Here is a 12,636-nt window from a genome sequence, read left to right as displayed (position 1 = left end):
CCACTAGGCTCTTCAAATAATAAACAAACTATTAAAAATAAGTAAATGCTACTCTTCATTAGGTTCCACAAAACTAAAATTGAAGACTTTTTTATTTCTTTTTAGATTGACCAGTGCCCAACTATGTATGCGCTAACGTAAATTTGGTGCAAATAGCCTGACCAGGCCAACCGAGTCAATAAATATATAAAACATTTGAGTCTAAATCTAGCCACTACGCTAATTTCATCGGACAAGGTTTAGTGATTCAGTAATTTGGAATGTGATGTAGTAATTTGGTCGAGACTAGTATTATATTTGTCCCACAGTGGACTGATCGTTAAGACATGGTTCCCAGAAGATCACCGAAGTCAAGCATCACTGGCTGCGGTCAGTGTGCGGGTGGGAGACCACTTGGATCAGTCTACGTAGGGACCGAGGATGTGTGGTATGGATCCTCGTTAAACTGTTCTATCGTAAAGTGCTCGACTTCACGTGCAGGTCGTTGGGCTACCGAAGCAGGGGTACCACCCCCTCTGCAGAGGATCAAAATTGTAATGTCTTGTCTTCGGATCATCCTCAGGGATGTTTCCCAGACCGTCACCAATAGCCCATTGTGCAGCTCTAGTGCGACGTAAATTAACTACAACAACAACAGCAAGTATCATATTTTGTGAATTCAGTAGTATATGTTTTGAACTGATCACTGTTTTAGAATATATATAAAAGAATTAAAAGTATTTATTTTCATTAACAGATCCAATTTTCTTTTTCAGAAGAGTCAAATTGAAGGATGTAAATAGCACAAATAAAGAAAACCAGAATAAAAAAAATCATCGACAGGAAAAGTTTTCCAGGTTTAAACGTTTGTTATGAAAGCCAAAAATGATGTTCAAGATAAGTTTTTAAGGGACATTTCGACTGGTACTGATTAAATCTCACTTAACATTTGCAAGACAGATGAACTATCTCAAAACATAAATTCACAGACATCCCTTAGGAAAATTTGCCATAGAGAAGCCTATGGTAATCTATGGCAACCTATGGCTACCATAGAAATTTGTATGGCAAGATACCATACGCCTATGGTTACCATAGATATTTGTATGGCACAACACCANGCCTTGAGCTAACAAACCAGTATTTTGTTGGCGTCAGCGTGACGTTGACGTCCCGCTGACGCCCAGATAAGGCGCTTGTCCTAAGAAACCAGACCTTTAGTTGGTTCTTCCACTAAGCTCTTCAAATAATAAACAAACTATCAAAAATAAGTAAATGCTACTCTTCATTAGGTGTCACAAAACTAAAATTGAAGACTTTTTTTTTCTTTTTACATTGACCAGTGCCTAACTATGTATGCGCTAACGTAAATTTGGTGCAAATAGCCTGACCAGGCTAACCGAGTCAATAAGAAAATGAAACATTTGAGTCAAAATCTAGCCACTACGCTAATTTCATCGGACAAGGTTTAGTGATTCAGTAATTTGGAATGTGATGTAATAATTTCGGAATCGATGTGATGTAATAATTTGATCGAGACTAGTATCATATTTGTCCCGCAGTGGACTGATCGTTAAGACATAGTTCCCAGAAGATCACCGAAGTCAAGCATCACTGGCTGCGGTCAGTGTGCGGGTGGGAGACCATTTGGATCAGTCTACGTAGGGACCGAAGGTGTGTGGTATGGATCCTCGTTAAACTGTTCTATCGTAAAGTGCTCGACTTCGCGTGCAGGTCGTTGGGCTACCGAAGCAGGGGTGCCACCCCCTCTGCAGAGGATCAAAATTGTAATGGCTTATCTTCGGATCATCCTCAGGGATGTTTCCCAGACCGTCACCAATAGCCCATTGTGCAGCCCTAGTGCGACGTAAATTAACTGCAACAACAACAGCAAGTATCATATTTTGTGAATTCAGTAGTATATGTTTTAAACTGATCACTGTTTAAAAATATATATAAAGAAATTAAAAGTATTTATTTTCGTTAACAGATCCAATTTTCTTTTTCAGAAGAGTCAAATTGAAGGATGTAAATAGCACAAATAAAGAAAACCAGAATAAAAAAAATCATCGACAGGAAAAGTTTTCCAGGTTTAAACGTTTGTTATGAAAGCCAAAAATGATGTTCAAGATAAGTTTTTAAGGGACATTTCGACTGGTACTGATTAAATCTCACTTAACATTTGCAAGACAAATAAACTATCTCAAAACATAAATTCACAAACATGGTAAACATAAATTCACAAACAGGTCTAGGTTATACTAAAAACCTAATAGCCTACTTTAACAGATTGGAAAAAGATAATTCAAAAAATGATCCAAATCAGTCCCAACTTACCGGTACAAATAACAATAACTTTAAAAATAAAACCCAATATGTTAATGAAAGTCAGTTAATTAATCAAGAAACATCAGGAACATTCAACACAAAACCTAAAAATTACATTTCCAAAAATATATCCAATCAAGATTCAGAAAATGACTTGAGCTATGACTATAATCTTGAAAAAATCTCACCTAAAATGAGAAAAAAAAATTCGATTGAGCTTTCCAATTCACCAAATGAATCAGCCCTAACTGTATCTGATATATCAGAAACTACAGCAGCCTACATACTAAATAAAGACAAATCCATTAAGGAAATTTTACAGACCAAAACTATTGAACCTAGAGTATCTGAATATCCTGAAACTATTAAAGGGACTGACTGTTCTGAAACTATTATGTGGGACGATCAAGAAACGACAACAGGAACCAAACAAAAATCTGAAATTTACTGGGCAAGCAATTTGCAGAAGAATTTTTCTCGTAATTGTGAAAAAAGAAATAGTGGTCGAAAAAATTCAAGAGAAAAGATAAAAACTACAAGAAATTTGACTTCAAATATGTTTACCTCGAAATCCAACGCTGAAGAAATCTATGAAGATCCTTCTTCAAAATGCACATTTTCAAAATATTCACCAAATGAGCCAAGAAAAGTAGCTACTCATACTTACGAAACTTCTCCTGCCGAAGTGATAAATAGTCGAAAGGTAAAATATGTTCGAGGAGAAAAAGTGGAAAGTTCATGCGAAAAAGTGTACAAAAATCCAAAAACTAACATTGTTTGGAACGATAATATTAATGATTTTGGAGATATAAATGATAAGGAAGTTACGATGAGCTATGATACAAGGGACAAGACATATTTTCAGAATGTTTCAGTCCCTCATTATCAAGGCATGGGCAAAAAGTTATTTGACACTGATATGACGACAGGTTATGGAGAACCTAGATCACATGAGCGCGATAGTTTCAGATTCAAAAATCGGAATAAGGAAAAACATGAAACTAAACATTATTACTGTAATGACCAGGAAAAGCTATCAAACAGCAAAGCCAGTCAAGGTAAGAAGGTTACTTTTAGAGATAATCTTACAGAGCAATGCAGCGGACAATCGTTAACTGATAAATTAGAGATACCTAATATTGACCAACTAGATAATATATTGCAAAATGAAACTGCATTCAAAAGTAATCACAGTCTAAATATATTTGATCTTGAATGCAATAATGAGAAACTTCGAAAACTTTCTAAAGAAAACTCTCCAAACTACCCTTTTAAATATGAATCTACAGCACAACATAACAGTCAATTTTTAATTAATAAATTAAAGAAATCTAATTTTGACAAACTGGAAGGTGTTTCAGAAAATCAATTTTCTACATTCAAAAATAGTCATGGACAAAAAAAATGGGACATTGATAACAATGATGGGAAGCATAACGTGAAGCCTGCCAAAATATATTATGCAAAATATGATACTTTAATATATGAAGCACATTTTACCGAGCAATCTTCCACTGATAAAATAAGGAAATCTAATTCTGATGAAGTAGATAATATTTCAGAAAATAAAATTTCGTCATTTAAAAATAATCAGGGCCAGAAAGTTTTTGACTTTGAGGACGATGATGAAAAATATAATATGAGACCTGCCAATGCATATAATTCAAAACATGATCCAATAAGATATGAATCTGCAGCCCAACTCAGGGGCCAATCTTCAACTAATGAATTACAGAAATCTAATTTTAACAAACTAGGTAATAATTCACAGAATGAAACTTCAACATTCAAAAGTGATCATTGCCAGAAAGGTTTTGACATTGAGGACAATGATGAGGAACACAATGTGAGGCCTGCCAAATTATATAGTTCAAAATATGATCCTGTAAGATATGAATCTACAGCACAATTCAAAGGACAATCGTCAACTAATGAATTAAAGAAATCTGATTTTGACAAACTAGATCATTATTCACAGAATGAAACTTCAATATTCAGAGATGATCATCGCCAGAAAGTATTTGACACTGAAAACAATGAGAAACGTAATATGAAGCCTTTCATAATATATCATCCTCAACATCACCGTCTTTCTAAAAGAAAGATCGTCATCGGTCAATATTCTGAACACATGAAATTCAAAAACAATGGCTCCCCGAATCCTCGTAGCAAAAGAACTGAAATTTCCGATACAAAATCGTATGGTTCTATGATTGAAGATCTACAAGAAAATGTTGAATTAAATCCTAACTTGAATAACACCGATGTAGAAAATGAAATTTTGGAGAATGATGTACAAAGTGATATAACATTAAATAACAAAGAAACTGCATCCAAAATCACTTCTCCACTTAAAAATTCATCAGCCATACTGAAAAACAACACAAGAAAACATTTAAAATCTTCAATAATACGTAATGGGAAAGAAATAGCTGATCTGATAGTATTCTGTGAAAGAGATTTTGATACGTTTAAATCTTTTTACAATCAGTGGATGGATTTCAGAAAACAGACTATAGGTTTGTTGGAACAAATAGTGACTATAATAATCCAGTCTCCCCAGAAAAATAATACCATGAAGCATGTGATTGCGGCAATTAAAATTGCCGCAACCGTGACCAAACTTATACCTCACCCAGTTGCTTCTGTGGGAGCCAAGGTAGCTGACGCTTTTGGCGGGATTCTTTCTACTTTTATAAACAGAACTGACTGTAAGGAAGATGTGAATGCTAAAGAGTTTGAAATTAAAGAAATTTTTCTGCGAGACATGAATTCTTCATCCGATGTTTACATATACGGCGTACAATGCAGCTCTCAGTTTCAAGAAGCGCGCATTGCCATCACCGAATTTCATGAGCATTTGCTTGAAAAGGACTACCTATCTGTTATAGACAACGATGAAGTGCTTGAGTTTATGAACGAGATAACCGAATACAATAGTGCAAATACCCACGTTTTCTACAAAAGACTTCGAATGTGTTACGAAAGGTTAATTAAATGTTCCAACTCAGAAGAGAGCAGAGCCTTCGTTCGAGTCTTTGAAGACGTGCCAGAGGCAGTTGATGTCATTGACTTGCTGCCGTGGAAATTTGATTCTGATGGATTTAATAACAGTATTGTTCAAAGTGCTTGGGATGAGCTATTCCTACTCTTCCAGGACAGTAATCTATCAACTACAGACGCCATATTGAAAAAAATTCAAAACTGTTTATTCTTTTTAAAGAAAGAGAAGATGATACTGTCTCTAAATGTTAAAAATCTTTTTAAAGATGCATGTTAACTGCGGGAAACAGCCTTAAAATGATATGCAGAGTGTTGTGTATACAAACGTTTTTAATTCATGTATATTTAAAATCCTTCTAAAATTGAAGTGAAAAAAACATTAGGCATATTTGGGGTCAGAAATTTGTGATTATGAAATTATTAAGTGATAAAAATACTATACGTTATTAAGGTCAGTAAGAACAAAAAAGGTATTAAAATCACCAAAATTGGTTTGATTATCTAATAGGACTAAAATGCATTTGCCTTTCGCTAGAAAATTACTGTTACCTTCATCAAATATACTGTTTTTTAATTATTTTAAGCTGCTTTTACTCTCAATGACATGGTTTATTTCGAATTTATTTTTTCTTCCTCATTTAAGTATTAACTTGTGCCACATAACGAGTATATTTCTCTTTTTACATTAGTTATAAAATTATGTTGTAAGGATGGTTATAACGAAACATCTTGTAAAAAAATTTATAATTAAAAAATCATTGTTAATTGTAATAATGGTTAAATTAATATATCTATTGTTGTTAACTTATTGTTATCTTGCTGTTGTGTAATTGCATGTAAAAGCTTAGTTGTATATTAAATCTAAATTAGTTTAGCTATCAAGTTCCTTCTTTAAACAGGAAAAACCAACCGTTGAAATAATTTCTAAATATGTCAAATCCTCTTTGACGCTTGATAATTTTATTAATGAATACATTAAATTTTTACAAACAATATTTCTTTTTGTAATATACGGAAACTTGAAATCAAGTGATGTGATAAGACAAAATAAAAACAAGACTCTCTGATCTTATTCTCGTATAGCATCTCGTATTAGTACATAAACGTACTCATATTAACATATATACGAACTTATACGCTCCCGAGTTTATACGTTCTCTTTAGTGTGCATAAACTCAGCCATAGGGAAGAGCTTCTTTATCCATTCTCCGGTCCTGGAAAGGTTAATAAGGAATATGAACTGTAGAATTTGCTTTTGACTTTACATGTCTCTGTTTATTTTATGTTTTTAACATATTAAGGACAGAGCTTTTAAATATAAATTTGCAAAGAATTGCCAAAAAATTAATAAGTAGACAAATGAAGAGCTTCGGGTAATATAATGATAAGCCATATTTTTACAATTCTCAGGTGAGCGTTTCAAGGAAAAACATTATTATATCTAGGTATGCAACAAAATATTTCCGTACATAGTAATGCGAACAAAGAAATTTTTAAAAGCAAACAAACTTATAAGGAAAAAACTAATTAAGTAGTATATTTATCAAAATTCATTTTTGGAAAAAAAGTTACTTTTCCATTTTTCTCACTTTTTGATTATTGATTTCTTAAAAATAAACTTTAGCTTTGTTTTTCAAATGCTCCATACAGTTTTGCTAAGAATCGAATATATTTTTTTATATAATTAATATCCATTCTAAAATATTGATTAAAATTAATGGATAGTCTTATTCAATTGAAAGTCATAAGTGCACAAACACTTTTTTGAGTCACCGTATTTATATGTCAATATGAAGCCATTTTAAACTGTATTTTATCCAAAAAGTGCTCTTCATTGATCATGTTTTCTTTAAACCAGTATCGCAAGTCAAAAGTTTAAGTAATGTTGTTTTGAGTAAACATTATTATTTAAGGAGATNCTAAAGCAGAAGCATTTTTGATCATTTTTAAAGAAGTTATGACACTTTGAATTTTGCCATTTTTTTATAAGTTTCTAGGTGTACTGATACTTTTGAGCGGTACTGTATATTTCATCATATACAGTTTCAGTAGAAAACAGTAATTTTATTTTTAGCAAAACATTTGAAAAACTTTCAAGTATCATATTGATTACAGTTTTCCAGTGTTCCCATTTTCCTAGTGTTTTTCAATTGCAATTTTTCTTTTCAAAAACTGAAATTTTATAACGCTTTAGAGCTTGAAAACATCAAACTGGTTGATTTACATTAAAAAGACAGGCATATCAACTGATGTGTTGCTCACATGTTGTGAGCACGCGTTACTCAACACTGACATTATTTGAGTATGTTTCGGGTGGAAGAACAAGGTAAGTGCGCTTATCAAAAAGCAGACAACAAAAAACCGTAGAAAATTACTCGATTGGCATGAAATACTAAAATGCGGAGTGTAGGAATTAACTCTGGAAAAATGGAAATTTTGAAACAACAGTTTCATTAAGAAAAAATTACATTAAGGAAAAATGCAGATTCTTTTTTTGGATCAATAATTAAAAAAAAAAATCCTGAAACGGCTCTAAGATGTGTACACTACCCTACAGTAATGGAAAAGATATTTTCATTCAGGTGACCGAGTGGTAAGCCGGGTTGCATAACATGCCACCCGGATATCCGACTGCAAAGCCAATGACTGCGGGTTCGAATCCCGCTCAGGGAATGAGAGTTTCTCTGTGTGTTGTTCTCTTTGTGTGATGAATGTTTCAGAATACGTATTTAATAGTAAGATCTATAATCTATTCTTAGTGGAACTACATGGAGTATTTTAAAATCAAATTAAATTTTTCATTTAATTTTTTATTTATTTATTTGCAATTTAGTATCAAACTTATGATAGCAAAATTATATTTCAATATTTACTTGCTAACTCCAGTGATATTTTCTTTTATCATTTAAAAGAGGTTTGCAGTCGTAATAATACAATAGACAACACATGAAAGTTAATTATTTGTCCTCCTAAGAGGTAAATCAGTAATGAATATCGCTAAGTTAGTTCATTGTGTCCTATTCCACAGTGCAATATGTGAGTTAAAAGAAGGAAATTTGTGGAAAAATTTATAAATTCACATTTGAGTGTTGTTAAAGTTTCTGTAAAACTTAATTAAAAATATTCTGCTCAAATTTTACCCAACAAGGAAAAAAAATAATACAAAAAAACTAGTTACATTTATTTACAGACTTTTAAAATCTATTGTAGTTGTGAAAGGATATTGTGTTAATTAAACAAAAAATATTTACTTATAGGTGGAGATTTTCTTTGAAAGTGTCCGATGACTTTTGTGAGATAAAGTTTTTCTTGCTTTTTGATTATTGATTTAGTAAAAATAAACTTTAGCTTTGTTTTTAATTGCTAAGAATAGAATATATTTTTTTATATAATTAATATCCATTCTAAAATATTGATTAAAATTAATGGATAATCTTATTTCATTGAAAGTCATAAATGAACAAAAACTTTTTTGAGTCACTGTATTTATATGTCAATATGAAGCCATTTTAAACTGTATTTTATCCAAGCAGTGCTCTTCATTGATCATGTTTTCTTTAAACCAGTATCACAAGTCAAAAGTTTAAATAATGTTGTTTTGAATAAGCATTATTATTTTAGGAGATTCAGTACATAAAAATGAATGTCGCAAATGCAAAATTGTCTAATTTCTTGTTGCATAGTCTAAAGAAAAAAGTAGATAAAATTCTTCAAAATTTATTTATCTATTTTTATGTTTCTTATTTGAAATTAAAATATTTAACGAATTCTAATCCAAATACATGGTGTTTTAGTATACCATAGTTGACTGCTTTTGTTTTTATAACTAGAAACTTATACCTGTATAGTGCAGAACAGAAAAAAAGAAGTTTCGTTTTCCTTCTTCCTTATAAACACATATGAATAAAACATTTTTATATATTATGTTTATACCTCATTTAACATTTTTCTTTTACTTTCCTTAGTCTTTTTCAGCTTTATAGGGTAAAGGGAGAAACAGTTTTGGAAATATCATTTGTGGAATGCAAGCAACATTTACAAACTTTCGATATTGTGATTCCAATTGGAATTTCGAATCAAAAATCAAATATTTACCAACAATAAAGTAAAATTAAATGTTAACATATAGTTGGTTCTTAAAAAAATCTTTTTTTTAATTTAAAATAGGTGTCACAAAAGGTTAAAATGAAATTGAGAAAATTAGCATTAATGCAACAATTTTGACGATTTCTCAACAAATATTGCTTGCTGTTAGCGATTGTAAGAAAATGTGTGATTGGTTGGCTTTGCTGAGAAAAAATAATTCACAGATTTCATTGGAAGGGAATACAAAAGCTGTCAGAAAAATAGATAATCTATTGTTATTAAATTATAACCAACAAATTTTTGAATGAGTTTACAAGGTTAAAAATACTAAAACTTTTATAATCATTTTGTCAAAGTAGAAAAATTAACCACCAAAGCATCGGAACCAACTCGAACCCATGCCCATGGACTAGAAGAAAAAAAACTACTTTTAAAAGCAGAAGCAAATATCCTCCGTCTTCTCCAATCGTTTAGCAACCATGGGAGAGTTACATGTGGCATTCTAGTTTAAGAAGATATTAGAGAAAATTTTGATACAAGCAAAGCATCGTTAAATTGAAGATATATCAGCTGTTTGGCTGTACATTTCAGCCTAAAGAAATGCGTATAACGGATGGAAAAGGAAAAATAATTTAAGTTAAGAAAAATAGTAAAAAATTTAAATTAGTGAAATTTTTTTTAAAAAATCAAAGAAAAAAATATCCAGTTTTTCTTCAAAATTCCCTGATTTTTCCAGGTTTTTATCCAAATTTCCATTATATTCCCAGGTTTTTTTCAATCGTAAAAAATCCCCCTGATAATTCAAGGTTTTCCAGCTGGGTGGCCACCCTGTTCTCTGATAAGTACTGGAAATCGCATATCCTAAACACTTCTGCATTTATAAAAGGATTCTCTTAATATTTTGAGCCTTGTATTTTTTCTTAGAATTTTTTGGAAAAGATTAAAAAAATGTGTTAGAATAAAAGTGTCTTCCTTATTTTGTCCAACCCCTGTATGCCTGGGGAAAAGACTACAAACTAGCGGATTAAACTATTATTTTGTATTTTACAGCTAAAACGAAAAAAAGTTTCTCGCAATTTTTGACATTTCATTATTTTTCCAAATAAGTTTCTATATTTGCTTTAAAATATTTAAATATAAATATTATGTCAAATGCTTAATCTATTCCCTAAATTGAATTTTTAAGAGTATCATAAGACAAGAATAAGGAAGAAATTAGAACTTTAAAATTATTATTTGTCTTTGAAAGAAGATCAAATTTTGGTCCTTCTGGGCAAATTTTACCCCAAAAAATTTTTAATGTGTGTCAAAGTTAAATGACTCTATTTGAGTATTTTTCGGGTGGAAAAACAAGGTAAGTTCACTGAGAAGCAAAACACTCAACTTACAAACTTAATAAAATCATTCACTTGGCATCAAAAACTAAGACGGGGAAGTGCGAATTATTTGTGGAGAAAATGGAAAACTTGGAACTGCAGCTGCTTCCATATATTAAAAAAGAATGTAGATGTAATTTTACGGTTTCTAGTTCGTAATACTTAGCATGTCGGACCAACACATCCTAGAAGAAGAAAGGCCTCAGCACGGATCAATTTAGTAGTCCGAGGTAACGAACATAAACTGAGCAGTGAATGAAAAATAAGAAAAATGTCACTACGTTCCGGCTACTTAACTGCGCAGTGGTGGTTAACACGAAATATGTCATTACGTTCGGACTACTAAAAGATCCTATTTCTTGTCTATAGTAACTCGTGCTGAGGCCTTCTCTTTTATAAGAGGTATTGGTCAGACACACTGACCTATTAACTTGGTTTTTTGGAGTTCTTTTGCCAAGGGAAAATTAAAAAAAACCACACTTTAAGTACTTTACACTTGAAAAACAAAACTATAATTTTGAACATTATGCGCCATCTTGCTCTTAAAAAATACTTGGGTCCTATAGAACGGACAAATAACTAAAATATTTTAAAAATTATCAAACTTTTTTAAAAATCTCCTATTTGGCGACATTTTTCCACCTAGATGAAAATTATCAAAATACATCCCTTATTCCCATTTTTTGCAAATTTTTATCATCTCAGACAATGCAGTATTGGAGTAAGTTTTTAAATACTAAAAAATTGGATAGCAAACGCTTTACATTTTCTTAAAACGATTTCTCTTTTCTCGATTTTGACGTTTTGTGTTATTACCAGAATAAGCATAGAGGGCTCTTGCTAAAGATAGGCTAAGCATGACCCAAAAGTCATGATTAATTGAAAACAGTCACAACAGTTATGAAAATAGCTTATTATCCGGAGAGAGAAAAACATAATTTCATGCAAATACAGAACATTCGTAAAACAGCCTTTCGTGTTTTTGCTACTTTTTAAAATATATTTTATAAATCCATGTCAAAAATCTGACAAAAACATACATCAATTATAATTATTTAGTTCCGTGTTTATTTAAGTACAACTGCTTTTAAAACTTATTAAATATGTATTTAACATGTGTCAATATTGAAGAAAGACTTGTCCTACTCAGAGTTACTTGAACATATTTTTTTTAATAATCTTTTCTGATCTAAACTAATTTACTCTTCATTGGATATCTATTTGACAAATCGCCTCTCCATCTTTGAAATGTATTAGGATGCAGAGCTTAATCAAAAAATGCTATGATTTTATTTATTCTGTGATTTGTTTGTATTAACCATTTCAGTTAGAAATATATTAACTATTCTTGTTATGATATCGTTTTTAAATATTATTAAGAATCATTAATGCATATTATCATATGTTTTAGAAGATAAATCAAAAAATTTAAATCGAATAAATCACGATTTTTGTCAATGATATGATATTTTGATATCTATGATATTTTATTTATTTTTACAGTTTTGAATAAGTCAGTATGAAAATCTGGCAAATTTATTAACGCTTAAAAATATTTTATATGTATTATTTGTTTTATTCATATATTTATTTAATTTTACTATTAACTTACATTAATAATCACTATTGATTTTTAGAACAGGATTAGGGGGGAAATCTACCTGCCAATGACGAGGAAAAATAAAAGAGATATCAATATCACACTCTTTATAAATATAATATAAAAATAAGCAATTGATATTTGCTCATTTATCAACAGCTCTAATTTTTAGTTCGGTTATGAAAAGGGAAAATTCCCTAATCTAAAGCAGACATTCATTCTAAAGTTCTGAAATCATACTACAGATATCCTATCAACATAAAC

At 30.9% G+C, this 12,636-nt stretch overlaps 1 protein-coding gene across 1 annotated transcript; it reads left to right on the top strand.

Annotated features, from left to right (window-relative positions):
- The first annotated feature begins 2,203 nt into the window (after positions 1-2,203).
- Positions 2,204-5,587, top strand: LOC139425646 (putative uncharacterized protein DDB_G0287457). The gene has a single exon (XM_071181049.1). The coding sequence runs from the start codon at positions 2,204-2,206 to the stop codon at positions 5,585-5,587; it is 3,384 nt and encodes a 1,127-aa protein (XP_071037150.1).
- The last annotated feature ends 7,049 nt before the right edge of the window (positions 5,588-12,636 follow it).

Source organism: Parasteatoda tepidariorum, chromosome 5 (assembly GCF_043381705.1).
Source record: "Parasteatoda tepidariorum isolate YZ-2023 chromosome 5, CAS_Ptep_4.0, whole genome shotgun sequence".
NCBI lineage: Eukaryota > Metazoa > Arthropoda > Arachnida > Araneae > Theridiidae > Parasteatoda > Parasteatoda tepidariorum.
The sequence above is the reverse complement of the archived record's forward strand: the minus strand, read 5'-3'. Positions and strand labels throughout refer to the sequence as shown.